The 20,994-nt window shown below is 41.2% G+C and overlaps 1 protein-coding gene across 1 annotated transcript in view; it reads left to right on the top strand.

Moving 5' to 3' along the window:
• The window catches only part of TTN (titin), a 106,816-nt gene that overhangs the window by 60,986 nt on the left and 24,836 nt on the right, over positions 1 to 20,994 (top strand). The window contains exons 105-112 of the mRNA XM_027896710.1: positions 111 to 17,216; positions 17,547 to 17,843; positions 17,948 to 18,535; positions 18,636 to 18,938; positions 19,068 to 19,364; positions 19,814 to 20,101; positions 20,197 to 20,496; positions 20,590 to 20,892. Coding sequence (XP_027752511.1) covers positions 111 to 17,216; positions 17,547 to 17,843; positions 17,948 to 18,535; positions 18,636 to 18,938; positions 19,068 to 19,364; positions 19,814 to 20,101; positions 20,197 to 20,496; positions 20,590 to 20,892 — 19,482 coding nt within the window. The remainder of the gene's footprint in view (positions 1 to 110; positions 17,217 to 17,546; positions 17,844 to 17,947; positions 18,536 to 18,635; positions 18,939 to 19,067; positions 19,365 to 19,813; positions 20,102 to 20,196; positions 20,497 to 20,589; positions 20,893 to 20,994) is intronic.

Raw genomic sequence — 20,994 nt, 5'->3', positions numbered from 1 at the left:
ACATGCCTTTTCTTATTTGGGGGTGGGTGGGATAGGTGGGGAGCACATTCAGAGGGCATAAGAATGGCCTCCTCTGTGATGTAATGTTTTATCTTTTCCTTGCTTTTCAGACCCACCAGGTCCACCTTCAAATCCAAGGGTGACTGATACTACAAAGACAAGTGCATCTTTAGCCTGGGGCAAGCCTCACTATGATGGTGGTCTTGAGATCACTGGCTATATAGTGGAGCATCAAAAGGAAGGAGAAGAAGAATGGGTAAAAGACAATATAGGGACTGCTCTAAGAATCACTCAGTTTGTTGTAGCTCATCTGCAAACAGGAGCCAAATACAATTTCAGAATCTCTGCCATGAATGCTGCAGGTGTTGGTGAACCAGTAATAATTCCAAGTGTGGAAATCAAAGACCGAGAAGAGATTCCTGACTTTGAATTAGATGCTGAGCTAAGAAGAACACTTGTTGTTAGAGCTGGATTAACTATTCGGATTTTTGTACCAATTAAAGGGCGTCCAACTCCAGAAGTTACATGGACAAAAGATGATGTTTCACTCAAAGGACGTGCCAGTATTGAAAATACCGACTCCTTTACACTGTTGATTGTCACAGAGTGCACCAGATATGATGCAGGAAAATACGTAATGACTCTTGAAAATGCTGCTGGTAAGAAGACTGGCTTTGTAAATGTAAAAGTTTTGGATACACCAGGTCCACCCATAAACCTTAAGCCTAGAGAAATAACCAAAGACAGCATCACCCTCCAGTGGGATATGCCTCTGGTAGATGGAGGTTCCCGTATAACAAACTATATTGTTGAGAAACGTGAATCAACTCGGAAGGCGTATTCAACAGTCACAACCAACTGCCAGAAGTGTTCCTTCAGGGTTCCTAATTTGGCTGAGGGTAGTGAATACTATTTCAGAGTACTGGCTGAAAATGAGTACGGTATTGGTGAACCAGCTGAAACTGCAGAACCAGTAAGAGCTTCTGAGGCACCATCCCCACCTGAGAGCCTTAATATTATGGATGTAACACGGAACTCAGTTAGCTTAGCTTGGCCAAAACCAGAACATGATGGTGGCAGCAAGATCACTGGATATGTAATTGAAGCACAGAGAAAAGGAACCAACCAGTGGGCACACATCACCACTGTAAAAACACTGGACTGTGTAGTAAAGAATTTAACTGAAAATGAAGAGTATACTTTCCAGGTTATGGCAGTTAACAGTGCTGGAAGAAGTGCCCCAAGAGAAAGCAGGCCAGTTATTATCAAGGAGCAAACTATGCTCCCTGAGTTTGACCTCCGTGCTATCTATCAGAAAACAGTCATTGCCAAAGCTGGTGACAATATCAAGATAGAAATCCCTGTACTTGGTCGTCCAAGGCCTGCAGTGACTTGGAAGAAAGAAGACCAGATACTTAAGCAAACACAAAGGGTAAATTATGAAAATACTGCAACTGCAACCATACTAACCATCAATGAATGTATTCGAAGTGATAGTGGCCAATACCCTCTGTCAGCTAAAAATATTGTTGGAGAAGTTAGTGAAGTAATCACAGTTCAGGTTCATGACATACCCGGGCCTCCTACTGGACCAATCAAATTTGATGAAATTTCATCTGATTCCCTAACATTCTCATGGGAGCCTCCTTTGGATGATGGTGGTGTACCAATAAGTAACTATGTTATAGAAATGCGTCAAACTGACAGTACCACGTGGACTGAATTGGCAACTACAGTGATACGTACTACATTTAAAGCCATTCGTCTTACTACTGGAGTTGAGTATCAGTTCCGTGTTAGAGCCCAAAACAGATATGGAATTGGTCCAGCCATTACTTCAGGGTCTGTAGTTGCCAACTACCCATTTAAGGTACCTGGGCCTCCTGGCACTCCTCAGGTGATAGCAGTCACCAAAGAAACGATGACCATTAGCTGGAATGAGCCAGTTACTGATGGTGGAAGTCCTATACTGGGATATCATGTTGAAAGAAAAGAGAGAAACAGCATTCTTTGGCAGACTGTAAGCAAAATGCTGGTATCAGGCAATATCTTTAAATCATCTGGACTCACCGATGGCATTGCATATGAATTCCGTGTAATAGCAGAAAATCTGGCTGGGAAGAGTAAGCCAAGCAAGCCATCTGAGCCTGTGTTTGCTCTGGACCCAATAGATCCTCCTGGTAAGCCAATACCTCTGAACATTACAAGACATGCAGTTACACTGAAGTGGACTAAACCAGAATATAATGGAGGTTTTAAGATAACTGGCTACACTGTTGAAAAAAGAGACCTTCCTAATGGCCGTTGGCTGAAGGCTAATTTCAGCAACATACTGGAGACTGAATTCACTGTAAGTGGTTTGACAGAAGACGCTGCCTATGAATTCCGTGTGATTGCTAGGAACGCCGGTGGAGCTGTTAGTCAGCCCTCTGAGCCATCAGATGCAATCACTTGTAGAGATGACATTGAAGCCCCAAGGATAAAAGTGGATGCTAAGTACAAAGACACCTTAGTGCTGAAAGCAGGTGAACTTTTCAGACTTGAGGCTGATGTTTCAGGTCGCCCTCCACCAACTATGACATGGACAAAGGGAGAAAAAGAACTTGAAGACACAGCAAAATTAGAAATAAAAATAGCAGATTTCTCTACTGTACTTATCAATAAAGATTCCTCAAGAAGAGACGGTGGTGCTTATACACTTACTGCAACAAATCCTGGTGGCTTTGCCAAGCATATCTTCAATGTTAAAGTTCTTGATAGACCTGGTCCCCCAGAAGGGCCTTTGGCTGTGTCTGAAGTCACTGCAGAAAAATGTGTGGTGTCATGGCTACCCCCACTGGATGATGGAGGAGCAAAGATTGACCATTATGTGGTTGAAAAACGAGAAACCAGTAGATTGGCATGGACAGCTGTAGCCACAGAAGTTCCAGTGACTAAACTGAAGGTTACTAAGCTGCTGAAGGGCAATGAGTATGTGTTCCGAGTTATGGCTGTTAACAAGTATGGAGTTGGTGAGCCTCTGGAATCAGAACCTGTTCTTGCAGTAAATCCATATGTGCCACCTGATCCACCTAAAACACCTGAGGTTACAGCAATTACAAAAGACTCCATGGTTGTCTGTTGGGGCCATCCTGATTCTGATGGTGGGAGCCCAATAACTAACTATATTGTGGAACGCCGAGACAGGGCTGGTCTACGGTGGGTGAAATGCAACAAAAGGGTTGTTACTGACTTACGTTATAAAGTGTCTGGACTGACAGAAGGCCATGAATATGAATACAGAGTCATGGCTGAAAATGCTGCTGGAGTCAGTGAGCCAAGTCCAACCAGTCCATTCTATAAAGCCTGTGATACTGTATTTAAGCCTGGTCCCCCAGGTAATCCTCGTGTTTTGGATAGCAGCAAGTCCTCAATTACAATAGCATGGAACAAACCAATATATGATGGTGGTTCAGAGATCACAGGTTACATGGTTGAGATTGCACTACCTGAAGAAGATGAGTGGAAGATTGTAACTCCACCAATAGGTCTAAAGGCCACTTCTTTTACCATCACTGATCTGAAAGAAAATCAAGAGTATAAAATAAGGATATATGCTATGAACTCTGAAGGTCTTGGAGAACCTGCTCTTGTTCCTGGGACTCCAAAAGCTGAAGAAAGAATGCTACCTCCAGAGATTGAACTTGATGCAGAACTACGTAAAGTTGTCACTATTAGAGCCTGCTGTACTCTAAGGCTCTTTGTCCCAATTAAAGGAAGACCAGCACCTGAAGTAAAATGGACAAGAGAACATGGGGAATCTTTGGATAGAGCTAGCATTGAATCAACAAGCTCTTACACTTTACTTATCATTGAAAATGTGAATAGATTTGATAGTGGCAAATACATACTGACAGTTGAAAACAGCTCAGGTAGTAAGTCAGCATTTGTGAATGTCAGAGTTCTTGATACTCCAGGGGCACCTCAAGATTTGAAAATAAAAGAAGTTACAAAATCTTCAGTTACACTCACATGGGAACCTCCTCTCATAGATGGTGGCTCTAAAATAAAAAATTACATTGTTGAAAAGCGTGAATCAACAAGAAAAGCTTATTCAACTGTTAATGCCAATTGCCACAAGACCAGCTGGAAAGTTGATTCACTGCAAGAAGGCTGCAACTACTACTTCAGAGTCTTAGCTGAAAATGAATATGGAATAGGCCTTCCAGTTGAAACTTCAGAATCCGTAAAAGTATCAGAAAGACCACTTCCACCAGGGAAAATAACTTTGTTGGATGTGACAAGAAATAGCGTATCCTTATCTTGGGAAAAACCTGAACATGATGGTGGAAGCAGAATTCTGGGCTACATTGTAGAAATGCAAAGCAAAGGCAGTGAGAAGTGGTCAACCTGTGCTACAGTAAAAGTTACTGAAGCCACCATCACAGGACTGATCCAAGGTGAAGAATACACCTTCCGTGTTTCAGCTCAGAATGAGAAAGGTATCAGTGATCCTCGCCAGCTGGGTATACCAGTTGTTGCAAAAGATCTTGTCATTCCACCAGCTTTCAAACTACTATTTACCACTTTCAGTGTTCTAGCAGGAGAGGACTTAAAGGTTGATGTTCCTTTTGTTGGTCGACCCAAACCAGCAGTGCTTTGGCATAAAGACAATGTGGCATTGAAGCAGACTACAAGAGTAAATGCAGAAAGTTCAGAAAACAACACAGTGTTAACAATAAAAGAAGCATGCAGAGAAGATGTGGGGGCATATTTAGTTAAACTTACAAACTCTGCCGGTGAAGCAACTGAGACCTTAAATATTGTTGTCCTTGACAAACCAGGACCTCCAACTGGACCAGTAAAAGTAGATGAAGTAACAGCAGATAGTATTACCATTTCCTGGGAACCACCCAAATATGATGGTGGTAGCTCTATCAATAATTATATTGTAGAGAGAAGAGACACTTCTACCACAACTTGGCACATTGTGTCAGCTACTGTTGCAAGAACAACTATAAAAGCATGTCGTTTAAAGACTGGCTGTGAATATCAGTTCAGAATCGCAGCTGAAAACAGATATGGGAAGAGTACATATCTCACTTCAGAGTCAATCATAGCCCAATACCCATTTAAAGTTCCCGGTCCACCTGGAACACCTTTTGTAACAAATACCTCAAAAGACAGCATGGTGGTACAATGGAATGAACCAGTCAATGATGGCGGTAGCAGGATCATTGGGTATCATTTGGAGCGCAAAGAAAGAAACAGCATTCTGTGGGCTAAACTGAATAAAACACCTATTCCAGATACCAAATTTAAGACAACTGGTCTTGAGGAAGGTCTTGAATATGAGTTTAGAGTCTATGCAGAAAACATAGTGGGAATTGGAAAGGCAAGTAGAGGATCTGAATGCTATACTGCACGTGATCCATGTGACCCTCCAGGTCGTCCAGAACCTGTAATTGTCACAAGAAGCTCAGTAACACTTCAGTGGAAGAAACCTATATATGATGGTGGAAGTAAGATCACAGGCTATGTTGTTGAAAAGAAGGAATTACCTGATGGCCGTTGGATGAAAGCAAGCTTTACAAATGTAATTGATACTCAGTTTGAAGTAACTGGTTTAGTCGAAAATCAGAGATATGAGTTCCGTGTTATAGCACGAAATGCTGCAGGTGTTTTCAGTGAACCATCTGAGAGCTCAGGGGCAATTACAGCAAGAGATGAAGTAGAACCACCCCATATAAGTATGGATCCAAAATACAAAGACACTATTGTAGTGAACGCTGGTGAGTCATTCAAGCTTGATGCTGATGTTCATGGTAAACCAATACCTTCCATTCAGTGGTTAAAAGGCGATCGTGAGCTGACAAGCACTGCTCGCATGGAAATAAAAAGTACCGATTTTGCAACAAGCCTTAGTGTGAAGGAAGCCACTAGAGTTGACAGTGGTCAGTATGTCCTACTGGCAAAGAACGTTGCAGGTGAAAAGAAGGTTCCTGTTAACGTCAAAGTTCTTGATAGACCTGGACCACCAGAAGGACCTGTTGAGATTACCGGTGTTACCGCTGAAAAATGCACACTGTCATGGAAACCACCACTGCAAGATGGTGGTAGTGATATTTCACACTACGTTGTAGAAAAAAGGGAAACCAGTCGCTTGGTGTGGACCGTTGTTGACTCAAATGTGCAAACCCTAAATTGCAAAGTTACCAAACTTTTAGAAGGAAATGAGTATGTTTTCCGCATCATGGCAGTAAATAAATACGGTGTTGGTGAACCTCTTGAATCTGAACCAGTACTCGCAAAGAACCCATTTTCAGTACCACTTCCACCAAAGGCACCAGAAGTCACAGCCGTTACCAAGGATTCTATGATAGTTGTATGGGAAAGGCCAGCCTCTGATGGTGGCAGTGAAATCCTAGGTTATGTTCTTGAAAAACGAGATAAGGAAGGTGTTCGCTGGACAAGATGTAACAAACGCCTGATCAGTGAACTACGATACAGAGTGACTGGTCTTATAGAAAATCATGATTATGAGTACAGAGTTTCAGCTGAAAATGCTGCTGGTCTTAGTGAACCAAGCCCACCTTCCACTTACTACAAAGCATGTGATCCTATTTACAAGCCAGGTCCACCCAATAATCCTAAAGTTGTGGATGTTACAAGATCTTCCGTTTTCCTTTCATGGGGTAAACCTATCTATGATGGTGGCTCTGAAATTCAGGGATACATTGTGGAAAAATGTGATGTAAGCGATGGTGAATGGGCAATTTGTACCCCTCCAACTGGAATTAAGAATACCCACATGGAAGTAGAAAAATTAGTGGAAAAACATGAATACAAATTCCGCATATGTGCAGTTAATAAAGCAGGAGTTGGAGAGCATGCAGACGTTCCTGGTTCTGTTATTGTAGAAGAAAAGATGGAGGCACCAGACCTTGACCTTGACATGGAATTACGGAAGATTGTAAATGTGAGGGCAGGAGGTTCTTTAAGACTGTTTGTTCCCATCAGAGGTCGTCCAACACCTGAAGTAAAATGGGGTAAAGTAGATGGTGACATCAGAGAAGCAGCTATTATTGATACCACTAGCAGCTTTACTTCCCTTGTTCTAGACAATGTTAACAGATTTGATACTGGAAAGTATACTCTGACCTTGGAAAACAGCAGTGGAACAAAGTCTGCCTTTGTCAGTGTAAGAGTACTGGATACCCCGAGTGCACCCATTAATTTAAAGATCAGAGAGATCACTAAAGACTCTGTTTCGCTTTCATGGGAGCCTCCTCTCTTGGACGGTGGAGCGAAAATAAAGAATTTCATTATTGAAAAACGTGAAGCAACAAGAAAGGCATATGCAGCTGTTGTAACAAACTGCCACAAGACTTCATGGAAAGTAGATCAACTTCAGGAGGGCTGCTATTACTTCTTTAGAATTTCTGCTGAGAATGAATATGGAATTGGCCTCCCTGCAGAAACCAGTGACCCAATTAAAGTTGCTGAAGTTCCACAGCCTCCTGGGAAAATAACAGTGGATGATGTCACAAGAAACAGTGTCTCACTAAGCTGGGCAAAACCTGAACATGATGGTGGTAGCAAAATCATACAATACATTGTTGAAATGCAAGCAAAGGGTAGTGAGAAGTGGTCAGAGTGTGCTCGTGTAAAAACACTTGAAGCAGTTATTACTAACCTAACTCAAGGGGAAGAATATCTTTTCAGAGTAATGGCTGTAAATGAAAAGGGTAAGAGCGATCCTAGAGCACTTGCAGTTCCAATAGTTGCCAAAGACTTAGTGATTGAACCTGATGTAAGACCTGCTTTTCACAGTTACAGTGTTCAAGTGGGACAAGATCTGAAAGTAGAAATACCAATTGCAGGTCGACCTAAACCAACTGTTACATGGGTAAAAGATGGCCAGCCATTAAGGCAGACAACAAGAGTCAACGTAAGTGATTCAACTGATCTCACTATACTGAATCTTAAGGAAACTAGCAAAGAGGACAGTGGTACTTATGAAATCACCGTGGCTAATGTTGTTGGGCAAAAGTCTGCCTCTATTGACGTTATAACTCTAGACAAACCTGACCCTCCAGTAGGGCCTGTGAAGTTTGATGAAATAAGTGCAGAAAGTATTACTCTATCATGGAATCCCCCAGCATACACAGGAGGCTGCCAAATCACCAACTATATTGTTCACAAGAGAGATACAACAACCACTGTATGGGAAACAGTTTCAGCTACTGTTGCAAGAACTACACTGAAGGTGACTAAACTGAAAACTGGTTCAGAATACCAGTTCAGAATATTTGCTGAGAACAGGTATGGGCAGAGTTTTGCATTGGAATCTGCACCAGTTGTAGCACAGTACCCCTACAAGGAACCAGGACCTCCTGGCACACCATTTGTGACCACAGTTACAAAAGACTCCATGGTTGTACAGTGGCATGAACCAGTAAATGATGGTGGCAGTAGAGTGTTGGGCTACCATCTTGAGAGAAAGGAGAAAAACAGCATTTTATGGACTAAAGTTAACAAGACTATTATTCAGGACACAAGTTTTAAGACAAATAACCTCGAAGAAGGAATTGAATATGAGTTTCGAGTTTCTGCGGAAAATATTGTTGGTGTAGGCAGAACAAGTAAAGTTTCTGAGTGCTACGTAGCTCGGGATCCATGTGATCCTCCAGGTCGCCCAGAGGCTATAATAATAAAAAGAAGCTCTATTACTCTACAATGGACCAAACCAGAATATGATGGTGGAAGTAAGATTACTGGTTATATTGTAGAGAAACGTGACTTACCAGATGGTCGCTGGATGAAAGCCAGCTTCACAAATATCATTGAAACTCAGTTCACTGTAACAGGGCTTACTGAAGACCAAAGATATGAATTTAGAGTAATTGCAAAGAATGCTGCAGGTGCAATAAGCAAACCTTCTGACAGTACAGGTCCAATAACAGCAAGGGATGAAGTTGAACTTCCACGAATTTCAATGGATCCGAAGTACAAAGACACAATTGTTGTAAATGCTGGTGAAACATTCAGACTTGATGCTGATGTTCACGGAAAGCCACTACCAACCATTAAGTGGTACAAAGGAGATAAAGAGCTTGAGGAAACTTCTAGATGTGAGATTAAGAACACAGATTTCAGTGCATTAATAGTTGTAAAAGATGCTATTAGAGTTGATGGTGGACAGTACATTTTAGAAGCCTCTAACGTTGCTGGAACAAAGACAGTAACGGTAAACGTAAAAGTCCTGGACAGGCCAGGACCTCCAGAGGGCCCAGTCCAAGTGACAGGAGTCACAGCTGAAAAATGTGCATTGGCATGGTCTCCTCCTCTTCATGATGGTGGCAGTGATATTTCTCATTATATTGTAGAGAAGAGAGAAACTAGTCGCTTGGCATGGACTGTGGTTGCTTCAGAGGTTTTACCTACAATGCTGAAAGTAACAAAACTCTTGGAAGGAAATGAGTATGTCTTCCGTATTATGGCAGTTAACAAATATGGAGTTGGTGAGCCATTAGAATCTGTGCCAGTGATGATGAAAAATCCGTTTGTGGTTCCTGGACCACCAAAGGCCTTGGAAATTACCAACATCACAAAGGATTCTATGACTGTCTGCTGGACCCGGCCAGAGAGTGATGGTGGTAGTGAAATCGTTGGTTACATTGTAGAAAAAAGAGACCGAGCAGGCATCAGGTGGATAAAATGCAATAAACGCCGAATTACAGATTTGCGATTAAGAGTTACAGGATTATCAGAGGATCATGAATATGAATTTAGAGTTTCTGCTGAAAATGCTGCTGGAGTAGGTGAACCCAGCCAAGTTTCTCCTTACTTTAAAGCTTGTGACCCTATGTTCAAGCCTGGCCCTCCTACAAATACCCATGTTGTGGATACCACCAAAAGTTCAGTTACACTTGGTTGGAGTAAACCTATTTATGATGGTGGTTGTGAAATCCAGGGATACCTTGTAGAAATCTGTAAGGCAGATGAAGATGAATGGTCGCTTGCTACACCACAAACAGGTATACGTGCTACTCGATTTGAAATCAAAAAGCTTACTGAACATCAAGAATACAAATTACGAGTGTGTGCTCTCAACAAGATTGGTGTAGGAGAGGCTGCATCAGTTCCTGGCACTGTTAAACCAGAAGACAAACTTGAAGCTCCAGAACTTGATATTGATTCAGAGCTAAGGAAGGGGATAGTGGTTAGAGCTGGTGGGTCTGCTAGGATTCACATACCATTCAGGGGACGACCAACACCAGACATCACGTGGTCCCGAGAAGAAGGTGAATTCACAGAAAAAGTTCAGATTGAAAAAGGCATAAACTTCACACAACTTTCAATTGACAATTGTGATAGAAATGATGCTGGAAAATATATTCTTAAGTTGGAGAACAGCAGTGGTTCTAAATCTGCATTTGTTACAGTTAAAGTCTTGGACACACCAGGACCACCACAAAATTTAGTGGTAAAGGATATAAAGAAGGATTCTGCTGTATTATCTTGGGAACCTCCCATTATTGATGGTGGTGCAAAGGTAAAGAACTATGTAATAGACAAGCGTGAGTCAACCAGGAAGGCTTTTGCAAATGTAAGTGCTAAGTGTGGCAAGACAAGTTTTAAAGTTGAAAATCTTACAGAAGGAGCAATTTATTACTTCAGAGTTATGGCTGAAAATGAATTTGGAATTGGTGTTCCAGTTGAAACCAGGGATGCTGTCAAAGCCTCAGAGCCACCTCTGCCTCCTGGGAAAGTATTACTCACTGATGTGACTCAGAGAAGTGCATCACTTACATGGGAAAAACCTGAACATGATGGAGGTAGCAGAATTTTGGGATACATTGTTGAAATGCTGCCTAAAGGAACAGAAAAATGGAGTGTTGTTAGTGAGTCCAAAACGTGCAATGCAGTGGTGTCTGGCTTGAGTCCAGGACAGGAATATCAATTCCGTGTGATTGCCTACAATGAAAAAGGGAAAAGTGATCCTAGAGCACTTGGAATTCCTGTGATAGCTAAAGACTTGACAATTGAGCCAAGTTTCAAACTGATGTTTAATACATACAGCGTGCAAGCTGGAGAAGATCTAAAGGTAGAAGTACCATTTATAGGTAGACCCAAACCTACTATTACTTGGACAAAAGATGAGCAGCCACTGAAACAGACAACCAGATTAAATATTCAGGATACGACAACATCAACTATCTTACATATTAAAGAAAGCAACAAGGAAGACTTTGGTAAATATACAGTAACAGCAACAAATGCAGCAGGTACAGCAACAGAGCACCTGACCATAATTGTACTGGAAAAGCCTGGCCCACCACGAGGACCTGTCCGATTTGACGAAGTTAGTGCAGACTTTGTTGTTTTATCATGGGATCCACCTGATTATACCGGTGGCTGTCAGATAAGCAACTATATAGTAGAAAAGCGTGACACAAGCACTACCACCTGGAGCATTGTGTCAGCAACTGTTGCAAGAACAACTATCAAAGCAACAAAGCTTAAAACAGGTACTGAATACCAGTTCAGGATTACTGCTGAAAACAGATATGGAAAGAGCTCTCCTTTGGCTTCTAAACCAGTTGTTGTGCAATACCCCTACAAGGTGCCTGGACCACCTGGAACCCCATTTGTAACAGCAGCTTCCAAAGATCATATGATTGTACAGTGGCACGAACCAGTTAATGATGGAGGAAGCAAAGTTCTTGGCTACCATCTTGAGCGTAAAGATAAGAACAGCATTCTTTGGACAAAACAGAACAAGTCACTCATTACCGACACCAAATATAAAACAGACGGCCTTGAAGAAGGTCTTGAATATGAGTTCCGAGTTTCTGCTGAAAACATTGTTGGCATTGGCAAAGTCAGCAAAGTATCAGAACTGTACGTTGCCCGAGATCCTTGTGACCCACCTGGCCGCCCAGAGGCCATTGTTGTTACAAGAAGTAATATTACACTGCAATGGAAAAAACCAGAATATGATGGCGGAAGCAAAATAACTGGTTATATTGTAGAAAAGAAAGAACTACCAGATGGTCGCTGGATGAAAGCCAGCTTTACAAATGTGTTGGAAACAGAATTTACAGTAAGTGGTCTTGTTGAAAACCAACAATATGAGTTTAGAGTAATTGCCAGAAATGCAGCAGGTTGCTTGAGTGAACCATCTGAAAGTACAGGGCCCATTACTGCCAGAGATGAAATTGAAGCACCAGGGGCTTCACTAGATCCCAAATACAGAGATGTCATTGTTGTTCGTGCTGGAGAAACCTTTGTTCTTGAAGCTGATATCCATGGCAAACCTATTCCTGACATTTCATGGTCAAAAGATGGTAAAGACCTTGAAGAAGCAACTGCAAGAATGGAAATTAAATCTACCATTCAGAAAACAACTCTCACTGTCAAAGACTGTATAAGAGTAGATGGAGGTCACTATACTCTCAACCTCAAAAATGTTGGTGGCACCAAATCTATACCAATCACTGTAAAAGTACTCGATAGACCAGGACCTCCAGAAGGACCTTTGAAGGTTACAGGTGTCACTGCAGAAAAATGCTACTTGTCATGGGCTCCACCATTACATGATGGTGGTTCTAGTATTTCACATTATATCGTTGAGAAGAGAGAGACAAGCAGACTTTCATGGACACAAGTAGCAACAGATGTGCAGGCTCTTAACCTCAAAGTAACAAGACTCCTTCCTGGCAATGAGTACATTTTCCGTGTAATGGCAGTGAATAAATACGGAATTGGAGAGCCCTTGGAATCTGAACCAATTGTGGCTCGTAATCCATACAAACCCCCTGGTCCTCCTTCAACACCTGAAGTTTCAGCAATCACAAAAGATTCTATGGTGGTGACATGGGGTCGCCCAGAAGACAATGGAGGAGCTGAGATTGAAGGTTACATACTTGAAAAACGAGACAAAGATGGTATCCGGTGGACCAAATGCAATAAGAAAAGGCTGACAGACTTGCGATTCAGAGTAACAGGTCTTACTGATGGACATTTCTATGAATTTAGAGTTTCCGCTGAAAATGCTGCGGGGGTAGGGGAACCCAGTGAACCATCCATTTTCTACCGTGCTTGTGATGTATTATATCCACCAGGTCCACCCACCAATCCAAAGGTTACAGATACTTCCAGGTCATCAGTTTCCCTTGCGTGGAGTAAACCTATTTATGATGGTGGTGCTCCTGTTAAGGGATATGTAGTAGAAGTAAAAGAAGCTGCCGCTGATGAATGGACTACCTGCACCCCACCAACAGGTCTACAAGCAAAACAGTTCACCGTGACCAAACTAAAAGAGAACCAGGAGTATAACTTCCGCATCTGTGCCATCAACTCAGAAGGAGTAGGAGAACCTGCTACTATACCTGGTGCAGTCTTAGCAGAGGACAAGGTTGAACCTCCTGAAATTGAACTTGATGCAGATCTCAGAAAAGTAGTCACTGTACGGGCTAGTGGTACATTACGCTTGTTTGTCACCATCAAAGGTAGACCAGAACCTGAAGTTAAATGGGAGAAAGCAGAAGGAACAATTAGTGAGCGAGCTCAGATTGAAGTTACCAGTTCCTATACAATGCTGGTCATTGACAATGTTAATAGATTTGATAGTGGTAGATACAATCTTACATTAGAGAACAACAGTGGCAAAAAATCAGCTTTTGTTAATGTCAGAGTGCTTGATACACCTAGTGCACCTATAAACTTGACAATCAGAGAAGTGAAAAAAGATTTTGTAGCTTTAGCCTGGGAACCACCACTTATTGATGGCGGAGCTAAAATTACCAACTATGTAGTTGAAAAGCGAGAATCCACAAGAAAGGCATATGCCACAGTTACAAACAACTGCACTAAGAATTCCTACAAGATTACTCAGCTACAGGAAGGATGTAGTTATTACTTCCGTGTTCTAGCTGTAAATGAATATGGGGTTGGCTTACCAGCAGAAACAGCTGACCCAATTAAGGTGTCTGAACCACCTTCTCCACCTGCAAAGGTCATTCTTGTTGATGTGACTCGCAACTCTGTTTCCATTAAATGGGAGAAACCAGAGAGCGATGGTGGCAGTAAAATTACTGGTTATGTAGTAGAAATGCAAACTAAAGGAAGTGTAAAATGGAGTGCATGCACACAGGTGAAAACATTAGAAGCAACAATAACAGGATTAACTATGGGAGAAGAGTACAGTTTCAGAGTGATTGCTGTTAATGAAAAAGGGAAAAGTGATCCAAGAGAACTTGGTGTCCCGGTCATTGCAAAAGATATTGAAATCCAGCCATCTGTTGAGCTCCTTTTCAACACATTCACTGTGAAAGCTGGAGATGATCTTAAGATTGATGTTCCATTCAGAGGGCGACCTCTTCCAACTGTTAGCTGGAAGAAGGATGGGAATCCCTTAAAACAGACAACCAGGGTAAATGTTCAGACATCAAAGACTTCAACTTCGCTGTCCATCAAGGAAGCTTCAAATGAAGATTTGGGACATTATGAATTACATCTTTCAAATACTGCTGGATCAACAACAACTTCTTTAACTGTAGTTGTTCTTGACAGACCAGGGCCACCAACTGATGTTCATATTGATGAAGTTAGTGCTGATAGTGTCACACTGTCTTGGAAACCTCCAGAATATGATGGTGGGTGCCATATTAGCAATTACATTGTGGAGAAGAGAGACACTACCACAACAACATGGGAGGTGGTATCTGCAGCAGTTGCAAGAACATCAATTAAAGTATCTCGACTCGTCACTGGATCTGAATATCAGTTCCGTATTTGTGCAGAAAACCGCTACGGGAAAAGCACTTACACTAATTCTCCTTCTGTGGTAGCAGAGTATCCATTTAAGCCTCCGGGTCCACCTGGTACTCCTCATGTGGTACATGCAACTAAAGCTTTCATGATTGTAACTTGGCAGGTACCAGTTAATGACGGAGGTAGCGTAGTACTAGGATATCACTTGGAGCGTAAGGAAAGAAGCAGCATTCTTTGGACAAAAGTCAACAAGAGCCTTATAACTGATACACAAATGAAAGTTACAGGTCTTGATGAAGGACTGATGTATGAATATCGTGTGTATGCAGAAAACATTGCTGGAATAGGCAAATGCAGTAAATCATGCGAACCAGTTGCTGCAAGAGATCCATGTGATCCTCCCGGTCAACCAGAAGTTACTAATATTACAAGAACATCTGTCTCACTGAAGTGGACTAAACCAGAATATGATGGTGGAGCTAAAGTAACAGGATATATTATTGAACGCAGAGAGATACCAGATGGTCGCTGGCTAAAATGTAATTTTACTAATGTGCAAGAAACATACTTTGATGTAGGTGGACTTACAGAAGACCAGCGATATGAATTCCGTGTGATTGCAAAGAATGCTGCTGGACTCTTCAGTCAGCCATCTGAATCAACTGGACCTGTGACAGTAAAAGATGATGTAGAGGCTCCAAGAATTATGATGGATGCCAAATTCAGGGATGTTGTAGTTGTGAAAGCTGGAGAAGTGTTTAAAGTCAATGCTGATATTGCAGGTCGGCCAATACCAGTGGTTTCATGGACAAAGGATGGCAAGGAACTTGAAGGAAAAGCTAGAGTTGAAATAGTCTCAACAGATTTTACAACTGCAATAACCATTAAGGACTGTATCCGAAGTGATTCAGGACAGTATGTACTAACATTACAAAATGTTGCAGGAACAAAATCTTTGGCAATTAATTGCAAAGTACTTGATAGACCTGGCCCACCTGCAGGCCCATTAGAAATAAAAGGCCTTACTGCTGAAAAGTGCCATTTATCATGGGGACCCCCTCAAGAAAATGGTGGTGCAGATATTGATTATTATATTGTGGAAAAACGTGAGACCAGCAGAATTGCATGGACACTTTGTGAAGGAGAGCTTAGAACAACATCCTGTAAAGTGACAAAATTACTGAAGGGTAATGAGTATATTTTCAGAGTGATGGGAGTAAACAAATATGGTGTTGGTGAGCCTCTAGAAAGTGTTGCTGTCAAAGCCCTAGACCCATTTACAGTTCCAAGTCCACCTACATCTTTAGAGATTACTAGTGTGAGCAAAGATTCGATAACTCTGTGCTGGGCAAGACCTGAGTCTGATGGAGGCAGTGAGATCTCTGGCTATGTAATTGAAAGGCGTGAGAAAACCAGCCTAAGATGGATTCGTGTAAACAAAAAGCCAGTTTATGATTTAAGAGTGAAATCATCTGGTCTCCGTGAAGGATGTGAATATGAATTCCGGGTTTATGCAGAAAACGCTGCTGGCCTCAGTCTCCCAAGTGAAACCACACCATTGATTAAAGCAGAAGATCCAATCTTCTTGCCATCACCCCCATCTAAACCTAAGATTATGGATTCTACAAGGTCAAATATCACAATTGGTTGGACAAAGCCACTGTTTGATGGAGGTGCCCCAGTAACAGGATACACTGTTGAATACAAGAAAACTGATGAAACTGACTGGACAACAGCTATTCAGAATTTAAGAGGCACAGAATATACTGTAAGTGGATTAGTATCAGGCTCTGAGTATGTTTTTAGAGTGAAATCCATTAACAAAATGGGTGTCAGTGAACCAAGTGATGTTTCAGAGCCTCAGCTGGCAAAAGAAAGAGAGGAAGAACCTGCTTTTGATATTGACAGTGAAATGCGGAAGACTTTAATTGTAAAGGCTGGTGGATCATTCACAATGACTGTTCCTTTCAGAGGCAAACCAGTCCCAAATGTAACATGGAACAAAGCAGACACTGATCTCCGTGTACGAGCAAGCATTGACACTTCAGATAATTGTACATCTCTCACTATTGAAAAAGCAACAAGGAATGATTCTGGAAAATACACGTTAACACTGCAAAACATCCTGAACACTGCTACATTGACTTTAATTGTCAAAGTTCTTGATACTCCTGGCCCACCATCTAATATTGCAACAAAAGACATAACTAAAGAATCTGCTGTGTTATCCTGGGATGTTCCTGAAAATGATGGTGGAGCACCTGTAAAGAACTATGTTATTGAAAAACGAGAAGCTAGCAAAAAAGCATGGGTCACTGTGACAAACAATTGTCATCGCCTGTCCTACAAAGTGACTGGTTTGCAAGAAGGCGGCATTTACTACTTCCGGGTCTCTGGAGAAAATGAGTATGGTGTTGGAGTGCCTTCTGAGACCAAGGAGGGAACAAAAATAACAGGTATGTCTTACTATGAAAAGATATTTGTTAATACTTAATATGTTTTAAACTTTTTGTTTTAAACTTTTTATTTCAGAATAATGTAAAAAAGTTTTAAATCCACTAACAGTAAAATGGGTAATTTTTTTTGTACGTTTGTCTGTGGTTTAACAAATGAAAAAGGGCTAAATAATAGCTTAAATTTTAAATTCTTGCATTCTACTTAAAGTATTTTTAATACACAAATTTGTAAAATATATAAATTTGATCCAGATGGCATTCCTGTGTAATTACTAATATAAAAAGTAAATGCTTTCTATATTGTTTAATCTGTTGCACTTTTTTCCTCAGAAAAACCCAGCCCACCAGAAAAACTGGGAGTAACAAATGTCACAAAGGACAGTGTTTCTCTATCATGGCTAAAACCAGAACATGATGGTGGAAGCAGAATTGTGAGCTACCTCATTGAAGCTCTGGAGAAAGGACAGCAAAAATGGGTTAAGTGTGCAGTTGTAAAGACAACTCATCATGTTGTCCATGGTCTTAAGGAGAACACTGACTACTTCTTCAGGGTGTATGCAGAAAACCAAGCTGGTTTAAGTGATCCTAAGGAACTTCTGCTCCCTGTTACAGTTAAAGAACAATTAGGTATGCTTCCTGACATGAGACAAAAGATGATACACATTCAATTGCATCCATATTTTAAAAGACAGAACATTTTTTTAATGGTTTGAAACGGTTTTGTTTTTCAGAATCTCCTGAGATTGACATGAAAGGCTTCCCTCATAACACTGTATATGTTAGATCAGGATCAAACCTGAAAGTTGAAATTCCCATTTCTGGAAAACCAATGCCAAAGGTGACACTGTCTAGAGATGGTGTTCCACTGAAGCCTACCATGAGATTCAACACAGAAACCACTGCAGAAAGTCTTGTCATTAACCTTAAAGAAAGTGTGGCTGCTGATGCTGGCAGATATGACATTACTGCTGCCAATTCAAGTGGCACCACAAAATCATTTGTTAATATCGTTGTGCTGGATAGACCTGGTCCTCCTGTTGGTCCTGTTGTCCTGAGCGATGTCACTGAAGAGAGTGTAACACTCAGATGGCAACCACCAGCTTATGATGGTGGAAGTCAAGTTACCAACTATATTGTACTGAAAAGAGAGACAAGTACTGCAGCTTGGTCTGAAGTGTCTGCAACTGTTGCTAGAACTGTTATCAAAGTTATGAGGCTCACGACAGGAGAAGAATACCAATTCCGCATCAAAGCTGAGAACCGCTTTGGCATCAGTGACCACATAGACTCACAGTGTGTGGTTGTCAAGCTTCCTTACAGTGAGTAACATGCTTCTTGTGGTATAAGTTGATGTTTTAATGCTCTGATGTTGAAAATGTAATTTTGTTAACAATTAACCACTTCTTTTGATATCATCAGCTACCCCTGGCCCTCCTTCTACACCATGGGTCACTAATGTCACCCGAGAGAGTATTACTGTTGGATGGCATGAACCTGTCACTAATGGTGGTAATGCTATCATCGGATACCACTTGGAAATGAAAGACAGGAATAGCATATTATGGCAGAAGGCTAACAAGACCCTTATTCGTACCACTCATTTCAAAGTCACCACCATCAGCGCTGGCCTTATCTATGAATTTAGAGTTTATGCAGAAAATGCAGCTGGCATTGGAAAAGCAAGTCGTGCTTCTGATCCAGTCCTTGCAATTGATGCTTGCGGTATGTATTCTGTGGAAAATAAAGAAGCCCAACCATTTTGTTTCCCCTATGATAGTCTGTTCTGTACAGTAAGCCAATATTCAAACCAGCTGTTATTCATTGGCAATATTCTTATGCTTCCTACTGCAGAACCACCAAGAAATGTCCGTGCTTCAGATATTTCCAAGACCGCTATCACTCTCTCCTGGCAGAAGCCAGCATTTGATGGTGGTAGCAAGATCACTGGATACATCGTAGAGAAACGTGATCTTCCAGATGGCAGATGGACAAAAGCAAGCTTCACCAATGTTATCGAGACTCAGTTCACAGTATCTGGTCTGACACAGAATTCCCGGTATGAATTCCGTGTCTTTGCTAAGAATGCCGTTGGTTCAATCAGTAATCCCTCCGATGTTGTGGGTCCTATCACATGTGTTGATACATATGGTAAGTGTTTTGCAATGATATAATGGTATCATTTTGCGGTACCAGAAAGCTTAAAGGCAGTACCATTTTGTAGATACATAGTCTTTTAAATATGGCAGGCTAGTTTACAGTGATTGATTCAAGAAGCTTGAATGACTGTGAGCATTTGGGCATGATTGTAATGAACATCTTTGGCTGTATCTGCACTTTTAAAGTCTTACGGTATCTATTCTCTGAGCAACAGAAGTCTGCCCATGCCCCATGGCCAAAGTGATTATATTTATACATGCGATTGTCTTGTCTTGGTTTTAGCTTGGTCTAGGTTTATAATTTTAAATATGCTATATTTGATCTGTATTTATCAAATGTCTGTAAATATTATCTTAAATAAAGTACTATTATTATGGTGTTTTATTAAATACAGGGCTAAAATAAGCATGTTTTTAACTTACTCTTATTTTTTTCTTAAGGTGCACCGGAAATAGATGTGCCACCAGAATATACAGAAGTGGTGAAATACAAAGCAGGAACTTCAGTTAAGCTAAAACTAGGCATCTCAGGCAAGCCTATACCCACAATTGAATGGTTCAAAAATGGCAACGAGGTACAAACCAGTGCACTAGTGTCATTTGAAAACACAACAGAATTTGCTTCTGTACTCATCAAGGATGCAAATCGACTCAACAGTGGCACCTATGAATTAAAACTAAAGAATGCTATGGGTTCAGCATCAGCCCACATTAGACTACAGATACTTGGTATGACACTTGGTCTTGAGATGTCACTGCATTTTACTATTAAACAATACCTCAGTAATAAATACTTAACATCTTCTTTCTTCTGCCTTTCACAGACAAGCCAGGACCTCCAACTGGACCTATACAGTTTAAGACAGTCACTGCTGAAAAGATTACAATAATGTGGGACCCACCAGCAGATGACGGTGGTGCACCTGTAACACACTATGTTGTTGAAAAGCGGGAGACAAGTCGGGTTGTTTGGTCTTTAATTTCTGAAAAACTGGAGGGATGTATCATAACTACAACAAAACTCATCAAAGGAAATGAATATTTGTTCCGTGTCCGTGGTGTGAACAAGTTTGGAATTGGTGATCCACTCGAATCTGAACCTGTTATAGCCAAAAATTCATTTGGTAAGAAACATATAAAATAACTTACACTACTGAATTGTCTTGTGTATTACCGGTAACTAGTACTGATCTACTGACATATCATTTTTTAATCAGTTACACCTGGACCACCTAGTGTACCAGAAGTCACAAAGATAACCAAGAATTCTATGACCGTTGTCTGGAATAGGCCCACAGCTGATGGAGGCAGTGAAATATCAGGATATTTTCTTGAGAAGCGTGACAAGAAGAGTCTGAGTTGGTTCAAGGTTACTAAAGAAAGTATTCGGGACACCAGACAGAAAGTAACAGGTCTGACTGAAAACAGCGAATATCATTTCCGAGTTTGTGCTGTCAATGCAGCTGGACAAGGTCCGTTCTCTGAAGCTTCTGACTTCTACAAAGCTGCAGATCCTATTGGTAAGATACAACATGCAGTATTTCCAGTTGGTTAGAAATCAATGAACAATGAGCAATTAGTGTGGGATTGCACCAATGTAATGGAGGGCATATTTTCTTCCT

This window comes from Empidonax traillii, unplaced genomic scaffold, assembly GCF_003031625.1.
Source record: "Empidonax traillii isolate 1590-97213 ecotype Southwest subspecies unplaced genomic scaffold, ASM303162v1 scaffold513:size879593, whole genome shotgun sequence".
NCBI classification, from domain to species: Eukaryota; Metazoa; Chordata; class Aves; order Passeriformes; family Tyrannidae; genus Empidonax; species Empidonax traillii.
This window is presented reverse-complemented; position numbering and strand designations above follow the sequence as displayed.